The 22099-nt window shown below is 41.4% G+C and overlaps 1 protein-coding gene across 1 annotated transcript; it reads right to left on the bottom strand.

Annotated features, from left to right (window-relative positions):
* Positions 1–197: 197 nt before the first annotated feature.
* tgm1l1 (transglutaminase 1 like 1) lies at positions 198–17042 on the bottom strand. The gene is made up of 14 exons (XM_055033396.1): positions 16803–17042; positions 13584–13870; positions 13277–13468; positions 10514–10765; positions 7239–7357; positions 6373–6480; positions 6109–6286; positions 4853–4991; positions 4012–4204; positions 3551–3704; positions 3018–3302; positions 2242–2402; positions 1971–2107; positions 198–1874 (listed from the first exon to the last, which is right to left on the bottom strand). The coding sequence occupies exons 2-14, from the start codon at positions 13867–13869 to the stop codon at positions 1730–1732; spliced, it is 2349 nt and encodes a 782-aa protein (XP_054889371.1). The 5' UTR covers position 13870; positions 16803–17042; the 3' UTR covers positions 198–1729.
* Between the last annotated feature and the right edge of the window lie 5057 nt (positions 17043–22099).

Consider the following 22099-nt stretch of genomic DNA (forward strand, 5'->3'; position numbering starts at 1 on the left):
GAGTAATCCCGTCGTAATGTTGCTTTTTTTAAATAAAAAAAAAAAATCTGTAATGACAAAAGATGAACATAAAAAATGGTGTAGCGAAAAAAAAGTTGTTAGAATGCAAAAAGGTGCTTGGATGTTTCCTCTGAGAGGCATAGTTCTATAGTGTTGTTTAAAAGGCAAAAAAAAAAAAATTGAAAAAGGCCTTGTCAAAATTTTAGTGAACTTTATTATTGTCACAACAAAATGATACAAAACCTCCCAGACAGATAACATAGATAAATAATATTAGGACAGACAGTTTTCTTCACATTGTGCACTGAGTGCGACAGTTTAAGAGGCCACAACAGGAAGACATTTTGAGAAAAACAAGGATTCTGGATGCAAACTTATGTCAAAAGCTGTTTTTTTTTTTAGAATTATGCATGACTCAGGTCTCAGACAAAAAAAAAAAGAAAAGAAAAATCATCACATATCACAAACCAATATGTTCAGACTTTGTTTAAGTTTATGTTCCTGCACAAGATTTACTGTTGCTACAAAAAGCTCATTCACAAATTGTTCTGCGGTAACAAATCTGATATTCTTTTGATTTTCTCCTTTTGCTCAGCTTCTTTTTAAAATCCACCTGAAAAAAACCAAAGCCGCTGGTCTAATCACTAATACCGCTACTGAATCGCATTGTTCCTGTTCTGTGCAATCGCACGCTAACACATGGCTGAGCTGCTGTCTGGCATGTGTGAATTGGCACTGATGGCCGTTTGGCCAATCGCAAATCTTTTAAAACCAAAGCATTTTTGGCACAATCTCAGTTTACAGACAATAATCTAGGTGCAGAAAAAGGGAAGCAGCCCTGACTGCAGTAAATCTAAATGAAGACATAAAGTTTTGAGATAAAGACAGACATACTCAACCAAAGCCAGGTTCGTGCCCTTCCCTGATATTCTTCTGCACGCCGGTCGTTGCGGTTTCTGCTTGAATGAGCAAGTTATCCGCAATATGTGACAAAGATGTCATGTGTTATTGTAACCAGATGATGGAGAGGCACACAGGAAATCCAGAATATCTTCTGGAGGGGAAATGATTTGCAATTCAGCAGTCAAACGAAGGTTATCTACGGCTCTGGCTCGGAACGTTCTGATGAAAAAAGAGGCACGAAAATTTCAACTCCAGCCTTGATTTCTCCCGTCTTTGGTTAACCGTTTTAGTTTGTTTTTGTCTGCTCGCGGTTTAAAATACTAAAGAAAAGAAAGTGTTAGCAGATATCTGAGGGGGGGAAAAAAGCGTCAATAATTTGCATACGCTCGGTTCTCCCTTCGTTTGAGCCGTGAGAAGTTCATTTTGTCGGTAACTTTCGCATTAAGACGTTCTAAATGAACAACACACAAAGACGTTATTTACATAACCACAGAGTGGCCCCACTGTGAACCTTCACAAGTTTTAGTTCAGTGTTTTACATTCCACTAAAATAGGCTTACATATTTAATACTGGTTAATCAAAGCCTCTGTTTTGGGTTGCATGTATTCAATGCCTTCTCCATGCACCACCAGAGAACAGCAGAAGTGTTACATATATAACAGATAAATAAAAAAATAGTAATAATAATAATACTGATAGTGCTACAGTGGTTAATCGCCGTTTCATTGTTCACAATGGCAAAATTGTGTAAATTTGTAGCAGTAAAAAATAAATCGGACTGCTTACGGTACAGGAACTTAGCACGCTTTGTAGAGTGAGAAGTTCTCATTGTTCGTGAACCACGATGTCAGCTACTCCATGCACTTGTGTTAGCTGTTTACAGTCAAGCGACGCCACCAGTTTCCTGGGTCCAGGTTGGGTGGGGATGAAGTGCTCCGTCACTGTTACTGTAGCTCGGCCTCCGACATCACTGAGACACGCAAGGAGACATCAAACGTTAGTCAAAGAGAGAAAAAATAATGGTAAAAAGAAAGAGATACTGAAAAAAAAAACAAAGTCTTCTTACCCTATGACCACTTCATGGCCCTTCTGAAGGCCCAGGCCCTCCACCCTGAACACGACGTCCTTCAGTATACGTGACAGCGGGTTGGTGAAGGTAATCTTTGCTGACATCGGCTTACCAACCACAGCTTCATCCAGAGGCTGTTTAAAAAAAAAAAATAAAAAAATGAAGTAGAAATTCATCAAAGAAAAGGAACTGAATGGAACGGGGAAACTGAATTTGTGTTTGCCATGCTTGGCTTAAAAAGAAATGCAAATACAAATTGAGATTGTACCGTAATCTGGAGGTCAGGCGTGCGCAGCCTAAAGGTTGTCTGGTTGGCCAACACTTGCTTGGTTTCATTGACTCTTCCAGACAGTGTCAGCATCAGAGCAGCCTGGTCCACTAACTGGTTCTGGTACTGCTGGTATGGCAAAACCCATTCAATAATCTTCTCTGTGTGTGGAGAGGAAGATACATTTTTACCAACTGAACACTCTCAAATTTCAAAAATAAAATGTTTGTCAATACATATTTCTATCAGCCAGGAGCTTTTTTTTAGCTACTATGTTAGCTACTTTGAGCTGACTCTAAAGAGAAATTTGAATCGCAAACTATTTAGTCTGACTTACCAAAGTACTATAGTTGTATATCAACATTCTCTTGATCCTAGAGTAAACTTTTTCACTTTGTCATTTATGACCAACAGAAAATATTTTTTATATATTTTATTGCTGCACACACCTTACATACTATGTACAACATAACTTAGTGGCATTCACAATCACATGACAGAACCTTTCATGTACGTTAAATTTATCACCATAACATGGTTAGCCCAAATGCTCTACTCTGCTCTTGAAAGCTGAAATTATTTAGGCATGTGTAGTACTTGGATAGGAAAACATCTTAGAATAGCTCATCAGTTGTTATTACACTAAAAAATGTGGCAGGACTCAATCATTATTATAACATAAAATCCCGGACAAGCCCCCACTTTTGTTGCAGATTTGAAAAAACACCACTTTTTAACTAACAACATAAAAAAGTACTGTGAAAAGAAAATCAGACCTTCATTGGGCAAAAGCTCCACAGGAATCTTGTCCTTCTTTATAGCGTTCTTCAGCACACCAGTATAGTACATGACAGCCACCTGGCTGTGTAGAGTTGTCTGGCGGGGCTGGGAGCTCTGGTTTTTTACCACAATGCTCAGCTTGGCGTCGTTGCCCATCCTCGGCCCCTCGCCGTCAATCTTCACCTCCACGTTCACATCCTCGGCTGCAGGAGCGCAATAGACGTCTGGCTTGCTGCCATACCGACAAGCTGTCTCCACCGCAATGCGCTCCTCCTCAGACTCTGCCCAGGAAACATACACAAGAGGTAAGTGAACAAGATCGTGTAAATTTACACCAGAAGTCGTACACACAAAAAAGGCAGACAGCGATACACATTTTTAGTAGTTTGGGAGAAATCTCCGGAGAGAAAACAATTTTTTGAAAACAATCATTTTATGATAGAAAAAGATATTGTTGAAATTATTCAGTCCAGCTTTAGGACTGTAATATTAAACTGATATGGTTAAAGTAAAACATGCTTTTCAGTACCTTCTGGATGTTTGTACAGGTGTGTGATGTCGTCACGCTCATCAGAGCCCACTGCTTTGGTGCTGATGCAGTGCCCGACGGCTTTCTTCTCACTGTAGATCTGACTGAAAGTACCATCAAGGTTCCTCTGCCAGTAGATTTTGTCACTGTTCACCTGAGAGTCAAATCCCAAAAAAGAATGATCAGCTTTAAAAATTGATGATCAAGCTGAACTCTGAAAAAACACTATTTAATGCTCATTTGTGTAGAGCTTGGAGGCTCGAGATATTAATCACAATGTGTTTGATTCAATTAGATGATCCTTAAATCCGCTAAAGGAGATGTTTACTGGCATCTCCTTACCAACAGCACCAAATATTGGCTGTAAAATTGCAATAACAAGTTTCTCTAAGCAAAGAGATTATCTGCAAATCCTTTGAAGATTCTGTTTGCAATCGGGATCTTACGAAAAGTCCGCTTACCTCAGCAAAGACAAAAGGCGTGTCATGTTTGAGGTAGACATGACCGGAGCGGATGGCGCTGACAGAGGCTGGGCCGCAGCGGAAGGTGCCCTGGCTCGTCTCTTGGGGTGTGGAGTCGACAGCCTGCCACCCTCCGTTGCCAGGGGGCAGGTCCGGTCTGGCCATCCAACAATCATTCCATACGTGGAAATTCCTGCAGCCGAAAATATTTCCCAGTTGGAGAGAGTACACTTAGCTCCGTCATTACGAAACCGAAGCATTGTTATTCATAAAGTGGGCTTTTCACTTTTCGCACCTTTGGTTAATTTGACTGTTTTAAAAACAGGGTTTTTGGAAACAGAAGGTTTGAGCGCAGATAAACCAAAGACGGTTATTTTGATAATCTTTCTTTCTTTCTGGTTGTTAGGGATGAAGGGCTTATTAAAAAGCAGCTTTCATCACACATCAGAAACATCAGAACATGCAAACGCTGGGAATGGATTGACTGGATATCTGGTTGCTTTGTGGCGAAAACAACCCAATTTTCTCCATAAATCATCCGTGGAGGAAATGAAGGGGGATTTTTTTTGTTTTCCCCCAGGATTATTTTGCTTTATTTGGATGGGGGAATATTAGTAAAGATCACACAGAACATCGGGTCCTGTGGGTTGTAATGAGCTGCAAATAACTAAAGCACATGATTGCACTTAAGCATTCCAGAGTAAGAGGAGTGCTTTTGCAGAGGTCCTAAATTTAAAGCCTGTTCCAGAGGTATGTATCTAGCAGCTGGCACTTTCACACATGTTCTTATGGGATGGATGTATAGAATGATGACCGGTCAGTGAAAGGCTCATTATCTTACCAGACTGAGTCACTGTTGAGGTGGTCAATTGGCTCCATGTTCTCGTCAAAGTAAACATCCGTAGTGAGGGACACGTCGGTGTCGTGAGCCGACTGGAAGTTGGTCACGCTGCGGGCGGGTATGCCAAGGCACCGCAGCACTGAAAACAAAAGACAGAGGATGTGTCAAAAATGACATTTGCAAGTACACTTTGTCGTTGATCTGAAACGAGTGCAAAGATTGTAATGCTGCATGTAATTTTTGCAGATTTTGCAGAGGGAACTTTATTATTTTGACTGAATGAAGGCAACACATGTAGCTCAGTTTGTGACAAAAGTAGCAGGTGTCTCAGGAATTTAGGCTATAGATGAGCTACAGCCTGCTAAAGTCGGCGAGCTATCATGTGAGGTTCCCTGAATGCACGCGCAGAGTTGCAGGAAGAGCTCATCATAGGGCCTGATAAGATCAGAAAAAATATTTGGTTTCTTAATCGAGTTGACTGTTTGAGCTGGTGGATTCAAGAAGGCATCGGCTCAAGATCCTCTCGAGATTCTTCAGACTCCAAAAAAACACGCACGGCCCGCTCCGTCCAGATGCCTGCAAGCAACTTTCCCTTTCCGCTCTGGTTCAAACACTCCCTACAGTCTCCTACACACACACACACCCACAAGCAGAGTTGAGTGATAACTACTCAGTTTCATTTACTGGAGTAGATTTTTTGGGGGTGGAATACTTTACTGTGCTGTACTTTTCACTTTTATTTATTATTTTATTGATGTTGCTACTCTTACTTGAGTAAAATTTCTGGATTCTCTTCCCACTGTGAGTAACTTCACCAAATGAAGAACAAGTTTATCTTAACCAATTATTTGCCAGACGCAGACACACAAATGTGCAGTTTTTGTTCAGGTTTTATACAGAAAGAAACAGATTTGGAAAAAAAATGCTTCCTTTGCCTGACTTTGTTATTTCGTCAAATTAATTTCATTTTGATCTTTAAAATACCAACATTTCCACATAACTTTATACCGTGGTGCATCTGTTCATGTAATTTTTAAATATTAAATGGTTACTGTTTTCACCAGTACTTGAGTAGCCTTTTTTTTCCAAAACACTTTTTTTTACTCTTACTTGAGACATTTATTGGATGGCTACTTTTTTCTAGTACTTTAGTAAAAACATGTTGAAAATATGTAACTTTAGTACAATTTTTGCCCACTCTACCCCTCTTTGCCCTCTAGTGCAGCTTCTATGTTATCTTGCACTCTCTCTCTCACCTGATGTAGTGACACCAGAGAAGACCCAGCATTGGCCATATCTCACGGGTACTCCTGCGGAGGAGTGGTACTTCCTCAGGATCTCCACGCTGCTGCTCCACGCTGCAGGAGAGACGCCGTCAGAGTAGTTCCCTGACCAGTTCCCAACCAGGACTCCATAGTCGTCTTGGGCGTTTATCTGAAAACACAATTTTGTTTGCGCCCTTTCCATTTGCCTTCATTGTAATCCCATGTTCTTGTGTATGCTGCATGCATTTTGCTCACCATGGCAGATACGACTCTGACCACATTGACCGGATCCCCGCGGCCGGATGGAGGCATGTCGCTCTTCTCCAAGACGAACAGACATGCATCCAGGATTCCCTCATGAAACTAGCAAAAGGAATTAAAAAAAAAAGCGAGATTAATTTCCAACAACTTGGACTTCCTGTTCAGTGATACATAACCACAGAATAAAAATTAGGTTGTAACGTATCAGAGTTTATTGTGGTCAATCGACAAGATGCAATGGAGTGAAGAAATTGTGAAGGTGGGGGAGGTGTGTGTAGCAAAATCTGTTCACACAAAAATTTGAAAAGTACATCACCAACATGGTGCAACAATGGCGAATGGAGAATGATACTGTTTTTCGTTAGCTTGGGACTGGGTCGGAGTCAGAACATCAGAGCAAACTGGAAAAGGACCAGATCTAAAATGGTCCAAATTGTTTGCCAGTGATGCTCTATGGCCAGTCTGGGGCGTGTTTGAATATGTAAAGACCTGCAGCTATAATTTTAGCAAAAAGTGGCTTGAAAACGTTTTTGACTCAAGGAGACTGAATACAAATTAACTCCACCCTTCTCCAAATTTTACTTGTTAAAAAAAGAGAGAAATGTGTTTTTTGTTGCCTCTAAAAATTGGAAATTGCTCTCAGCTGGAGTTGAAGTAGCTTTAACGCTACTTCTCCATAAGCCATTCTGTTGCTCTCATACTTATCAGGGCCTGACAGATGAACAGCATGCTCTGTTTTGAGGGCCATGTGGAAAATTTCCAAAAATGTTCCACTTTATTTTAAAGCTACAGCAGATGGGAGAGCCCTTACAGGCTCAGAGTGCTGGAGTCCTTCATAAAGACAAGCTTCGAGTCCGTACCTGCCCAAAGTTCCACGTGCGGGCTCCGATTTGCTTCTCTGTCCCGTAGTAAATCCTCCCGGTGTCATTCAGCACATACTCCTTCCTCTGCTCTTCGTCATCCAGGAACACAGTATCCTCTGGAGAAATAAACCCATGAGATATGAAGCTATTACTGCAACTGTTAAGACTTGAGGAAATGCAGCTGGCAGTTTTCAGATTTCCTCCAATCCAGCAGGATCAGTTACGAGCGTTCACGGAAACGACCCGAAATCTCCGGTTTTATCAACAACCATTGATCAAACCACTTAAGAATGTGGTCTTTTTTCCCATTTTATCCCCATGGTCAGGAAACGGTTAAGAAACACAATGAATCCATGGACCTTGCAGTGCGGGGCCCTCTGTGGCTTATGGGAAACGGCCTGTTTGGACAGAAGTCTGCGCCACAAACTTGGGCGTGGGCCACTTCACATGAGATACCTCTTTTTCCAACTTTTATTTTCCTCCCTTGTTATCAGCTGTGTGATTAAACACGGGTATTGGGGGGGGGAGACGACATGAGAGTAAAAGAGATTGAACAGTCACGGGAGACAACTGGGAGAAAAAGGGGAAGTTATGTTTGGGAGTTTAGAGAGGAGCAGGAAGAGAGAGGGAGGGAAGGGGGGCAAAGAATAACCCAGTGTGTGTTCGGGACTTTTAAAAGAGAAAGCATGCAGAGGTGAAAGTGCAGGATCTGTCAGTTGTGACTGTTTTCATTTTCACTTCTTATGGGAAAAAAAAAAACACAATTCCCAGAATGTGGGAAGAAACATCCAGGAGGATGTGAAGGAGGAGGCTCAAAAACAGGATTGAAGGGAGTGAGGTTCAGGTCAACAAATATCAAAAATAAAATAAAAAAGCAGGAAATACACATGGATGTGATAAAAAGCAGGTTTTTCCCAGCTGCACGGGTCACTCTGGACTCAGCCCCGTGGCATTTTATACAGTAATTGTTGGATTTGGACTTTTTTATGATCATGAGGGAGAGCTTGGGTTTAGGAAGAAGAGATTGGAAGGGAGAGAAGTGGATTGGGCTCGCCTCCAAAGGAAGCAAAACCACAATGAAAGACAGCTTTTTATTCTTTTTATATCAAACTCAGGTTTGTTTGTTCTGTTTTTTTTAAAGTTTGCTCCACTGGAGATGTTCTTCTCTCCTTCAAATATTCTGCACGGATCATTTACCAAACCCAGTCCAGTAAACAATGAAGCTCATTCTCTTTTCTCCTCTGAATAAAATAATAAGCGCTAGGAGTTTTAGAGCCATAGCTAAAGGGAGATTTAACACTGTGGAAGTGGGTTTATAGAAAGAGACCCAAAGTTTTTCCACACTTTGAGATGTTTCTGCCACAATCGTTAATGTATTGTATTTGGATTTTTATGTGATAGCCCAACAGAGCACAGTACAGCGTTACAGAATAAAAATTTATTTATAGTTTTCTTCTTCTTTTTTTTTGGTCTGATATGTGAAATTGGCAAATGATTGTATTGAGAACTTCAAATCTAAAAATTGAATTCCTAGTCCATTAACTTTGCAAAAACAGCTCAAAACCAGTCCAATCTTATCAGAGAGTCAGATTAAAGCTAAATTAAGACTTTGACTGGGCCATTCTAACACATTTGTTTGATCTAAGTCATTCCACTGTAGATCCTAGGTGCACAATTCATTTTGGAAACTTAATATTAAACAGAAAGTTTTTTTTTCTTCTTCTTTTACAATAATGGCTTTGTGTTTGTCTTTCTTCCATTAGGGCCAGATTTGTGAATTGTCTTGTCATCAGATTCCTCCACCTGACAGGTGCATCTCTGCCGTTGCCCAGAGTTACCGTGGGCTTCCTTTCGGTCTACCATCCTTTTTTCAATATGTAAGGAATTGATATTTTCAATCCCCTTTTGGAACATTTACGTTTCGGTTCTCCTTCTCGACTCAGTCAGAGGGAGGAGTTCAGAGAAAACCACATTCTGAAGCACCGCGTCATTAAGCGCCTCGATTTAACAGCAGAAACTGGGGGGCTCATTGAAATGCTGGAATGAGTCGGAGAGCAAAAGCATTAATCTCCGGTTGTCCCGCAGACGCCCGAAAGGCGGCAATAAAAAATACCCACACGGCACAATTGCGCTTTCCTCCTTCGCTCTGATTTAAAGGTGTGTTTACCGTGCTCGTCGCAGCAACACACACACACTCACACCGAACTCTCAATAAAACCAGCTAGCCTAAATTTAACAAGTGAAATATTTTAAGAGTAACCAGTCCTGACACTCTGTGCCTCAGAGGAATTTCATCTAGCCTAAAGTAGACCAAAACAAGAATTCATCCACACTCATGTTGCGAGGTGTATTTTCTGTCAGCCCCCAATCATGCAATGCCCCTAAATGAAATCAGGCTGACTGCCCAATAAAAGGAATTTGTAAATCGATTCCACCTGTGTGGAATTTAATGTGAATGTAAGTGCAGTTTTTCCATTGAAGGTCTTGAAGGTTTGGTGAAGAAAAAGCGTCACATAACACAGCAGACACAACAGCGACAAAATTGTGTGTCCATAATACATTACATTGTGACGGCAAGGAGGCAAACTGTGAAAAAATAAATAAATAAAACAATTCCAGGGGTGTGGATACTTTGCAAAGCACTTCAATTTCAGGCTCATCCCGGATAAAGAACATATTTTCCAAAGTTGCTCCATTTACATATCAAATTAATTGCACATGAGATTGGCTATGTTGTCTGTTGAGGAAACAGTATTTTTTAATGTGAGGGAGTGTGTACATGTGGCACCTTATGGTCCGTTTTTCCACAAAAGCAAACTTGCTTCGATCTCAAACGTAGCCGCGCTTAAGAGGCCCAACCAAGTGAGCCAAAAGTTTTGTATCACGGCCAAGGGAGTTACATAACTCACATTCTTACTCACAGTCATGCCGCATGTGTAGCTGCTGCTTGACGGACAGCAACACACACTCTGCTAACCTTTCTCACTCGTCTGAGACTCCATGTCAGTACTCGGAGATTAAATGTCCAAACAGTCAAGTATTTTCTTCAGGTATTTGCTGTCAGTCTGATTAAAATGTTCTCGTAGCAGCGCAGAAATGATATAGTAACAACACTATTCTAGAACATTTCACAGATTTCTTTTTTCCAGGCACGCAGGCTGAAGCTGCCTTTCATTTCCTTCCTTGTCTTCCTCCTCTCCTCCACTTTTCTACCACTCCTCCCTGCGAACCCTTTGCCCCGTTCCTCCCTCCCTCACCATCTAACCTCTTACCTTCACACCAAGGGTTGAAGAGGATGACGATGTCCTTGCCGGGGTTGTGAACCGTCGGCTCCTCGTCCTTCGCCGACTGAGTCGTGACGGTGAGGCCGAACAGGCCGATCACGGCGTTGGCCGGGGAGTTCACGGACAGCTTGACCTTGTTGCAGGTCTGCTCTGTGACCTTGGCCTCCCAGCGCTCGTCCTCCAGGTGCTCCACCAGAGGAATGATGACGTGGGTTCCTTTAGACACAATAGGCAAGGGACCTACGAGACACAAGACCGAATATATTTTGTTGGCTTCAGATTGGCATGTTTGAAAAATAGCTGCATTTTACACATTAATAAAATAAACACAAAGTTAATTTATTTCTGTAGATCAACCGATCGCGAGAAGCACACGGACTGATGTGTTGAAGCCTTCGTTTCTGTCAATGATGTTGATTCTCCACTTCCAGTAGATGAAAACAAGACATTTAAGATTAGAATATCACTCCAGATCAATAAAATATATATTTAAAAAAACATCTCAAAGAAATATGGTCCAATGAAAAGCATGTTTAAGACCTGCTTAAGGGTTATAACTTGTATAAGGTACTTTTAGTCTTACAAACAAACCTCAAGGGATTCCATCTTCTGATGCATTAAATATGATTGTATCTAGCATCTAATGGTTGCTGTGGAGATTTGGTGACTCCCCAGGATGGTATTCTGCTGCATGTCTCTTATCATTCTGATACTCTTCTTTAGGTTCAAATGGTTCATGGCATTCTGCCAGTTCTATTGTAACATATTTACCATGTAAGAAAATAAGCCAGTTTTTCACAATTTCGCTTAAGATGCTTTCTTTTTTTCCCCTTCCCTTTGAGATTGCAGCCAAGTTTCTCCTTTTGATAAACTGCAATAAACTGCATCACAGAAGAGACAGATAACAGAAGCTTCAAGTTGAAAAAATAAATGTAAAAGTCAGGGAGTTCTGCTTGATAACAGTAAACTCCAATCCACCATCTGCATCCCAGCCTCTCCCAGCTGTGCACAACGTTTTGAAGCAAACAAACCTTTAAGCCTAAAACTCCTCCAAGGCAGTTTTTTATTTCCATTTGGAAAACAAAGCACAAAACTTGTTTAAAGTTTTTTTTTAGTTTTTTTTTTTTTTTTTGTGACCTGAATTTTTCTTATTGGCCACAAAAAAGCCCACTAGCCTCTCTGAAGCACTTAGCAATAAAAGCCTTAACTCTGTTACTCAGCTAGGGGATCATATTCATTTGACTCTTGCACTAACTTTATAGAGAAGCCATTGTTCCCCATCTGACTGCCTTCAGGACTCCTTGCCCTTCCTCTCCTCCCAATGAATATTTACGCAAAAAGGAAATCTAATAGAAAACACAATGTCTTATCTGAAGAAACAACTTCACTCACAAAACAAAAGAAAAATAAATAAAAATTCAACCTCTGTCCAGTTGCCCAGAATTTAGAAACTCGAGCCGAGTTGACCACTTGCTGTAAAAACATCCCCTTCGAATGCAACTGAGAAAATTGTGGTAGTTATCTAAGCCGTGGTTGACAGCAAATCAGTGCTGTGCAGTGATGTAATGGCAGGTTATTTCCAAGTGTGTACTATGAGGATGGTAAATTCCAGAGGGAGGGTTCTGGTGTCCAGAGGTCTGGAAACTGTTAACTCAGAGGAATGGTTGGGTGGAATCCAAATGCTGTGCTGCGGCTCTGGTTCGACTGCAGCTCATTATGCATGTGGTGGTTATACATAGTGACCACATTGTACATGTGCTGAGCTCACTGAGAGTATAAGTTCACATGCAGATAAAGCTAGTCACACATGCAATAGAAAAACTTTTTTTTCTTTAACTTTGTATTGTTTTGTGCTGCTACCACCCACTGAGTCCCACAAACTAGTGCACAATTATGGTCAAATTTCAAATACAACAGCTATGACATTTTAGTAAACTGTGGCAGAGAACTGGCTGTTTTTGTTTCGAGGGGTGGTTTTGAGTAATACCCACTCATCTAAGAGAAAAATGTCTCCTCTCGACCCGAAACACTGCCACTCGGTCACTGGTTTTCTGAACTTCCCGGTTGAGAGAATCAGTCACTCCACACTGAAAACAGGATCTCCAATTCCCTATTATCTGACAAACTGGGGTTCCTCAAGGTTGTGTGTTCAGTCCACTGCTTTTCATACCACTGCATCTGCCAAATCAGTCGATTTTACAGCGGCGGAACTCATTTGTGGAGGCAATGAAGATAAGACCAAACATTGAGGCCAAATCGCCTGGCGATCAACAGAAACAAAACAGAGATATTCAACGACTTCCGAACTCACACTCTGCTACAGTAGACAGAATTTAGATTCACATTTGTTTGAGACGCTGAAGATTAGAAGAGGGGTTTATAGAAGATAATGATGGGAGCAAAGAAGAACAATTTAACTGCTTTCACCTTCTCCTGCAGGAACAGGTTTGTGTACGTTTCCAGAGATTCTTCACTCCCTCTCTATAAACTGCTGCCTTCAGGCAAAGCAGCAGACTGCTGCTCAGCTTTCTGCCCCACTGAGCTGCAATTAAGGTTTTATAACTTTGCGTTATCATCTTTATGGAGATGATAACGCCATCTCCACTGTATCAGCTTTGATACAGTGGCCCTATCAAAGCTGGGGCCACTGTCAATAAGTTTGGGAAAAGGAACCAGAGAGATTCAGTTTGTACCTTGGAGGCCCCACTACAGTAATATTTCTTCATCTTTTGTTTAGTTTTTTTAAACTACCTGTTTTCAGCTCCAAGTGTATCTTATCCGTGTCAGGACTGAAAGGCCTGTTGAACTCTATCTCCATCTGGAAGGTCTGTCCTCTACGGATGATCAGCTCGTCCCCGTGGTATAGATCGGTGTGATGCTCCGTCCTGTTCGCGCCGCTCTTGGAGCTCAGGAGGTCCACCGAGCACACGGAGAGCTTTACGTCTGAGAGACAACAGGCGGATGAGAGCTTAAAAACATTTATTTGCCTTAAATAAAATAAAATAAAGTCTGGTTTTGCTCGATTATTTCAGAATGTCGAACGAGACTTTGACTCCACCTCCGAATTCCTTCATTTCTCCGTTCTCAGGCTTTGGCTTGGCGGGCTCGGGCGTCGTGATCGGGGGCTTGGTGAACTCCACCTTATCCGTGACATCGTAAGACTCGCTGTTTTGGCGCTTGCAGCAGCACGGGCAGATCTTCCTGAGCCAGCGACGGCAGCCTCCCTCCTCCTGCTTCTTCCCCACTTCATTCTGAATGGTCAGCTCCACCCGAATGGGCGGGGCCGCTCCTGGGAAACGCCCGACTTCCGATGAGCTTCGAACTATCAATCGCTCTCCTGGCATTCTGAAAACATTAATACATTTTTTGTCAATTTAAAAATTTATATTTTAATTCCAGACAAAAAAAAACAAAAAACAAAAAAACACTTAATTGAAACTAACTGAACACAGATTTGCTACGCCTGCTTTTTTGTTAAACAACAGTCAATTAACTCAAAATTTACAAACCCCACTCAAAACCCCATAATGAGGAAATCTAAAAGAGGGCTTGTTTGCATTTCTCCAAAAACAAACCAGACCAAAGAGTTCGGATCGTAGACATTTTGTTACAGTACATTTCATTCCACCTCTGCAGCACTTTGTGTGATTAAGCCAACATCTGTCAAGCTCTCTCTCTCTCTCTCTATTTATTTTCACATCATGAAAAGGTCAAATGTCTTTTCATTTCCCACAATTACTTCGTATCCAAATCAGACTCTCAGGCATTAAAAGAGATTTTGCAGACCTTGTTGCGTACACTCCCTGTGTGATCTACCATAACTCTTATGAGCAGCTGGATTTCATTTGCCGCACCCCGCCTGCACACAAACGTAAACGGCAAAGTAATGCGGTTTTGCACGATCACGGTGTTTTTTAGTGCGCCTGCAAGCTATTGATAGATTAGATTCATTTGGAGAGCCTCTATTTTTCATTTAATTCTTTCTATATAACAAAAACCATCCAGACTTTACAAAGTTGTAAAATTATTTACGTCTAATTCTGAGCAGATGTAAGCAGTGAACAGAGTCGACTGCATCATTAGTCATTAAACAAAACCTAAGCTAATTTGGAAAAAATAAAAAATAAAAAAATAAATAACAAAACAGAATAAATGGATGCGTCCATAGGAAGTAAGGAGTAATAGGAGCCCGGCCCTTTCGGTAAGATAAGAAGTTTTAACAGTTCATTGAACTGAAATCAGAGGTTCTGTCAAAAGAAAACAAAGGTGGAAAATATTAGGAATGCCTTTAGAGAGAGAGCTGCTGCAACGTCTCAAGATCTTTAAGTGCACGCAGAACTTTCTATTTTTTGATTTCCATTCTGCATCGACGTTGTTACACTCACCACTTTTCCTCCATGATGAACTCTAGGCATACTTTGTGACACTACTTCAAAACAGCCTACGTTGCAAAGGCGTTACTTAGAGCAATGAGCCTAAAGTTTTCTCAGAACTTTGCACGATTTGCTCTTCCTTCTGCGGCAACTGCATTTTGCGTTTCCAGTGTATAAACAACAGGCCTCTCTTTTTGAAAGGTGGTGCTTCAATAACTCAATTGCTACTGCCAAGTCATGGCTGATTCGTTATAATCTAAAGCTTAATGTCTCCTGCATGCTAACGAATTACAAATATGGGGGTTAACTTTGTTTCCAACTTTCACACACAGTGACTTCATCTGGCATCAAAGAAGTACATTTTTGGTTTGGTGATGTTTAAACTCCCCCTTGATTGTAGACATCAACCTGTTGGCTTCAACACAACAGATTTGGCTCTTAGAGAGATAATACTTTTTTTTTTTTAATGCCCTCAACACTTTAATGCGTTGCGTTGCTTTGCTTTTCGTGCGTTTTTGGAATTTCCTCCAAACCAGCGGACCAAAGGTCACTCTTTAATCGAAGACATGTGATTTCCTGTGATGCCTCTTGAACAATAATTATCTGTTTTCGTATGTTATCATTTAAAGCATTTCTGGGATGCCTACCTTCCAACAAGAGGCTCGCCTCCAGCTAAAGACCAAATCTGTGTTTAAACAGACAAATCCACTGACGGCCTCCACTTACATGTCAAGTCCCCTGTTGATCTCTCTGTTTAAATATTTGTATCAAGTGTTTCTGAGATATCTTTGCAGGCTGATTTGGAAAAAGGGCAGTGGTAGTAAAGCTATGTAGCGGAGGTCAAAGGTCAAATGCATGTATGCCTGCGCGTGTGTGTGTGTGTGCATCTGAGTTCCTGAGTTCAGCAGCTCTCTTCCTCCACTGGAAGAGATCTGGAAACGTTTCCAGATCAAACGAACATTCACAAAACATTTATGCAAAATGCTGAAAACGATCTCCTACTCATAACACTAAATTAAACCATTAATACCTACAACAAAGTTCAAATGAAGCACTCTTCATCCTTTTGACCTTCCATTCAACTCAATACATCTTTCGCAAAGACAAGCTACTGGACCCGAGTGCTTGGTGACGCGAGTCGTACATGCAAGGCATCTATCGGCACCGGCGTGTCAAGTTCTAAGAACTTCAGCAGTTCTTATGTATAAAATTCTCCACCTTTTTTGAATTTTTCAATTTTTTTTATGATGAGCTCTAAGTCACTAGGAGACAGGTTTTCCAACTAGGAGTTGGACTGTACCCTGCATTTTTGGAGTACAATTCTGATCATTGGTGGATTGGATTGGATTGGGTGGGTGGTGGATTGGATTGGATTGGATTGGGTGGGTGGATGGATGGATGGATGGATGGATGGATGGATGGATGGATGGATGGATGGATGGATAGATAGATAGATAGATAGATAGATAGATAGATAGATAGATAGATAGATAGATAGATAGATAGATAGATAGATAGATAGATAGATAGATAGATAGATAGATAGATAGATAGATAGATAGATTCATTCATTCTTCATTTTTTCGTACCAAATTGCTCGTTTTCAAAAATGCATGCAATTCACACAACACTCTATGTTTCAAAGAACAAAACAAAGTTGAAGGAGAAGGCGCAGCTCGCTGTCTCCAACCCCCAAAAGTGAGAGACTTTAACCTACGACTTTCAAACTGAATTTGGAGAACGAGGAGAGCAGAGAACAAACTGAGAGCCTCCACTGAAGGCTTCCAGGCTTCACATTATTTTAGGTTTTACGTCCTCGCGGGACACCGGAGGACAGCTTTGTCTGAACATAAAACATAATGATTTAAAAAATAATGATTTAAAAAAAGGGGGTCGAATCGAACCTGGCCTGGTTGGACTCCTCTTCGTGTCAGCGGGTGAAACCTCTGTTTCCTGGGTGTCAGCTGTTGGAAGTTTTGCCGAATGAAGCCCCTTCTTTTATTATTTCTTCTCTCGTGACGTGCGCCGAGCTCCAGTTCGAACTTTTTCATGTCCAAGACGGAGCAGCGGCTGTACTTAAAGGGAGTCACACGCCCCCCCCTCCGCCTTCAACGCCCAGCCCCACCCCGAGGTGCCGCCGGGAAGTTACCCCACCCCGGCAGCGGGAGGTCCCGGTCCAGAACGCGGTGCGTCAAAGAGGGCGAGTGTGAGCTCGCGGGGAGCGAGGAGCAGCACGAGCGCGAACACGTACGCGCTGATATGTGTCAGTATGTGAAATGGACAAGGTTACGCAATGACGTTATTGGTTAAAACTTTCTGCTTTGTGTGACCTTTAGGAACCGGGGTTAAGTTCTCCCGTTCCCTTCTGTTTTGGGGGAGTTACGAGATTGTAAAAGAAAAAGAGAAGCAAAAAAGCAAAAATAGCAAACCTCCCGTTTCACTTCTCTATTTATTAGCCAGCAGAAAACTTCCGAGCAAAACCCCATCGTGACCCTTGAATCTGCTTAAAGTTGGTGGGGGTTTTAGGCGGCTCTCTGACCAGGGCGGCATCTTATCCGGGGATGGCTCAAGTTGATACTTGATCTGAAGCTGTGGCTTCACTGCTTCAAGGCTCTTTCCCGCTTGTTTTCTTTTAGCAATCTGAACCCATTTCCTCTCGGTAAAGACGGAAAAGTGAAATGAAAATTCACTGACCAAACTTAGCTAAAACTAAATAATAAAAAAAATTAAAAATGTAAATATTCTTGCCTTAAATGCAAGCTGCTGTTTACAACTCGTTGAAGACTCAAGATGAGCTACGACGTTTCATCTCCCTCTGGGATCAGTAAAGTGTTTTTGAATTTGATATTAAATAACTAAAACTGCGAGTTTTTGGACAATAACATGAACGGTTGTCATGTCCCCAATAAAGTACACTCCTGTGTGGCATCAGCCAAATCTTTACTCCACCCATAATGTGATGATTTGACAACCAACCATGCAACAAAGCATTGATGGAAAACTTTCTAAAAAAAAAAGGTATTGGAAACTTACACTTCTGATCTGATGATTACATCAGTCAGAGTGAGTCTTTGTCAGAAAGCTCAGCAGGACGTTTGCGTTTTTTATTAAATCACATCATGACATCATGTGAACTGTGGTGACTTAGGCGATTCATTCCTGGACGTCTCCCGCCTTACTCCGACTCTGCTTGGCAGGAGGAGAGTCATTTTCCAAGAACAGATTCGTTTTACGTGATCAGCTTGGCATCACGCCGTGATGATAGTGGGAAAAAAAAAAATCAAGAATGAACACTGTTGCCTAACTCTACAACCAACTCCTGTGGCTTTAATCAATCAATCAAGTTTATTTGTGTTGTACATTTCCGCAACAAGGCAGTTCAAAGTGCTTTACATAATGGAAACATAAAAACTTCATAAACACATCATGCAGTCATGATGGATGGATGATCAATGTAGTCATTCTGTTCATTTTAACCATATTAACTATAAAGACAATGTTCAAAGTGAACTTTATGTAAAACTGCGTAAAGCACGATTATAGATTCATTCAGGAAGGGTTTTTTTCCCCATTTCTTTTACCGGAAGGTATGTTATGCAACCTTCGTTAAGAATGGTTTGTACCATTGTTAATGTTGATGACTCTAAATTAAAAATGCTCACCTCACAACCAAACTTACCGTTGAATGATAAAAGTCAAACAGCTGATTATTGATTTATTAGCACGAAGGCTCATGGAAATCTTCATCACAGCTTCAAATGTGACAAAGCAAACAAAGAAACAAAAAGGCATTGTTCCAATAAAATGTAGGAATTTTAAGATTAATATTCACTAATAGACAGCTGGTTAGCTTTGGGACAAAAAGAATCATTCTCACTTCAAGTAAAGGCACCATTTAAACTGATTTTTTTGTGTTTTTTTTGTTTCTAAAAGAACATTCATAATTTAACAGGCGTGCCATATTTGATCTTTTATATGACTCAATGCTGTGACGTCAACAGCTATGGATGATTACAGTAGTGTGAGGAAATATGTGTCTGCTTCTGCTCAGTTTTGTCGATTGCAGCGTTCATTCACCGCTCACTTTACACAAACTGATTCATGCACTCCTACTGCTGTTGCTACAGAGACGATCACAAACAGAGGAAACCAAGGGGTGCTGTGCAGGTGTGCAAGTGATTTATCTGGGACAAGGGTGCCCTCTCACAACGCCCTGTGTTTGTGATTAAAAACTGCTCTGTTTTTGCATAAAGTTATTGCATTAATAACATTTTTTTTGTTTGTTTGTTTGTTTTCTGGAAGGTTAAAAAGTGAGCTTGACATGCATCACGTGTCCATTTTACTACAGTTTTTGCTGCATGGTCTTTTTTGTGCTACTAAAACATTGAAGTAGTTTTTTTGATTATTATTTAAAGAGCTCCTCACAACAGAGCTGTGGATTTCTTCCGGCCTCGTCCATCGACTTCCAGGCTGCGTTTGAAATTACTGCTCCTCTTTCTAGCAGAGCCTTAGTGCAGGGGATGTCAGTCATTTTCATTTTGGGCCAAATCAAGACCATGGACTTGCTCTTAAAGGGCCGGTTGTGCCGGAAAGTATTGATAAGACCCGTGAACAAACTATTTTCTGTACTAATAAGTTCTTAAAATTACATTACATTGACCATCGTTTCCCATTGATCAGTTCCTCTGGGGTTTTGCAAATGGTTTGGTGATTATTTGCAGTAAACGTCAAATGTTTGTGGCACTCATCTAGAAACACTTGCGATAATTACACATGTGTACGATGGTAAATGCAGCGTTTTATTCCTCACCGTATGGACCATGGATTGGAGTTTGTCACCAATTCAAGGCTGAGGCAGCTGTTTAGTACAAGTCAGGAAACAGTTTAACATCAATTAAACCCGATGATTTTCTTAATGTTTGCCAAGAAATTGGCAATAAACTCGCAATTTTGCATTAGCACAAAACAGTGTGGGAGTTTGTTGATTTTGCTTAAATTTCCACAAAAATTCGCAAGAAACTGGAGGGACTAACTGATATAATCTGGCAGTAAGTAGATAAAAACTGCTTTGATTTGAATGATAAAGTAATATTTAAGCACGCCGTTGTCCCGCTGAAGTCGAGAGGGCCACATGAAAAAAATATGGTGGGCCAGATTTGGCCCCAGGGCCTCGAGTTTGACACATCAGGTTCGCAGCTGACCCTTTTCTCTTTCAGTTTTAGACGGAGCTGTGTGAGAGTTTCAAAGCTTATGGACAATGTCTTAAAATCTAACCCTTAAGCCTCTCTAAAACCTTAGTCAAAGCTTGTATGTTGTGTTCTTCACTTTCACTGATTGTGGTTGTACATTAAGCCTCAGAGGATTTCATAGAAAAGCTTTATTAATAGAGACTCAGTTACTACGTAATTAGGGAGACGGTTTATTACCAACTCAATCAGATACATTGGATTTCATTTCAGGGCATCGGAGTAAGGAGAATGAATCCAAATGAACGCCATTTGTGGTTCGGTTTGTCACATGATACACCCCCCCTCACCGGCCCCCGCCCCCTCTCCACACACACACACACACACACACACACACACACACACACACACACACACACACCGAAGCTTGTGGTTCGAATGCAGCAGAGTGAAAAAGTTCAAGAGGTCTAAATAGCTTTTTGAGGCACAAGGTTATAAATGTCTTTTGTGTTTAAAGCGCCTGCAGGGAACTTGATCTCGACGTCGCTCGTCTTAAAAAATGCACTGCCGCCGCTTGAGGCGTCGACGTCAGCACCGTAAAACAAGCAAACATCCAGACAAGCGGAGACAAATAGCTCTGATTCGACCCCAGCGGCGTGACTTTCTTTATCGCCTCGTAGTGCAGCAGCTCATATCTCGTCAGGAGCGACTGATGCCCTGATGCCGCCTTGCGATGACCGGATGACACTGAGGCCTTTTTTTTTGTGTACACACACACAAAAAAGTGTGTGTACACACTTTTTTTACACACTTTTTGTTTTCTAGTTCAGCCTGCTTCCTCTCTCGCACCTCTTTCCCGCCTTGCCTTCTTCGTCTTCCTCACATCCACCCTCTTGGCCATGGGCTCAGCAGCAGCTCACTTCCTGTGCGTTGCACTGCTGCCCCGCACGCCCATCCTGAAAGAAATTCTGGCCCATAGCAATGAGAACCAAGTCACGAGAGCGAGATACGGTTTGAAAATGGGCAGGTCCTGATGGAGTGTTTCCGTCCCAGCTTGGGTTGATGTTCTCTACTCTGTGAGAGTGGATGAAAGCAAAGTGAAAGGATGACTCGTGAATAAAGAAAGAAATCACACCTCAAGTTTACATTTTGAGTTGATTTCCATGTATTTAGATGCTGAAAGTGCACAGAGGAGGAATGGGTAAAAAATAAAAAGGTTTGCATCTAGAAATGATGAGATCTACTTCCTGCTCTATCACTGGTACTAGTGTTGGGTGTCCTAAATAGACACTCCATTGACACACCTGGTTATCAAACTACATTATTAAAGCAGAGGGAGTCGTCTTCTTTCTGACATTGTATTGGGCAGAAGTAGATAAAATGGCCAGTTCTCTGCTGTGGTTCTGTCCGGTCTGACCCAGCTGGTTGTGTTTATCTAAACCAGTGAATCGCGGCTGATTTTCCACATATTCCTGTTCTGCTAAACCTGACATTTAGAAAAGTATTCGTACCCCTCTACAGGCAATTTGAATGAAAATTGTTCTACATTATAAGTCACATAGTTACCTGTGTTACAAAATTGTGCAACCCTTCAAACATCGGCGGCCGTCCCTACAAACTGACCTCTGAAGGCACTTAGTTATGCTGGATTTTCTTAAGGGGTATCAGAGTAAAGGGTCCTGAAAACAATCTTTTAATGTGGCGTCGTACGTTAAAGAGTTTTTATTTGAGAAATTTTTTGAAACCACAAATTGTTTCCTCAGACAATATGCCCCCGTTTGGTGTCGACCCATGACATACACGGCCTCTGAAATATGCAGAACAAACTGTGGAAAAGTTCAAGGGGCACGAATTCTCCTGCAAGGCAAAGACAGAGTTTGCGACTTTTTGGCATGTGAGGTCTGTTACTAAAGGATTAAAGAAGAGGAAGCAGTGAAATCTGAGGATTTGCTATAAAATTAATAAGAGCCATTCAGAAATCCTCGCTCTGTCACAGCCTTTTTTTTTTTCTTTCA

This window comes from Poeciliopsis prolifica, unplaced genomic scaffold (assembly GCF_027474105.1).
Source record: "Poeciliopsis prolifica strain line A6 unplaced genomic scaffold, Auburn_PproV2 SCAFFOLD008, whole genome shotgun sequence".
Taxonomy (NCBI): domain Eukaryota; kingdom Metazoa; phylum Chordata; class Actinopteri; order Cyprinodontiformes; family Poeciliidae; genus Poeciliopsis; species Poeciliopsis prolifica.

Coding starts and splice junctions, on each gene's coding strand:
- tgm1l1 (XM_055033396.1), bottom strand. CDS start 13,869: ATGCCAGGAGAGCGATTGATAGTTCGAAGCTCATCGGAAGTCGGGCGT. Junction 7,358..10,513: donor CTTCAACCCTTGGTGTGAAG/GTAAGAGGTTAG, acceptor TTATTTCTCCAG/AGGATACTGTGTTCCTGGAT. Junction 3,303..3,550: donor CCTGTACAAACATCCAGAAG/GTACTGAAAAGC, acceptor TTTCCTGGGCAG/AGTCTGAGGAGGAGCGCATT.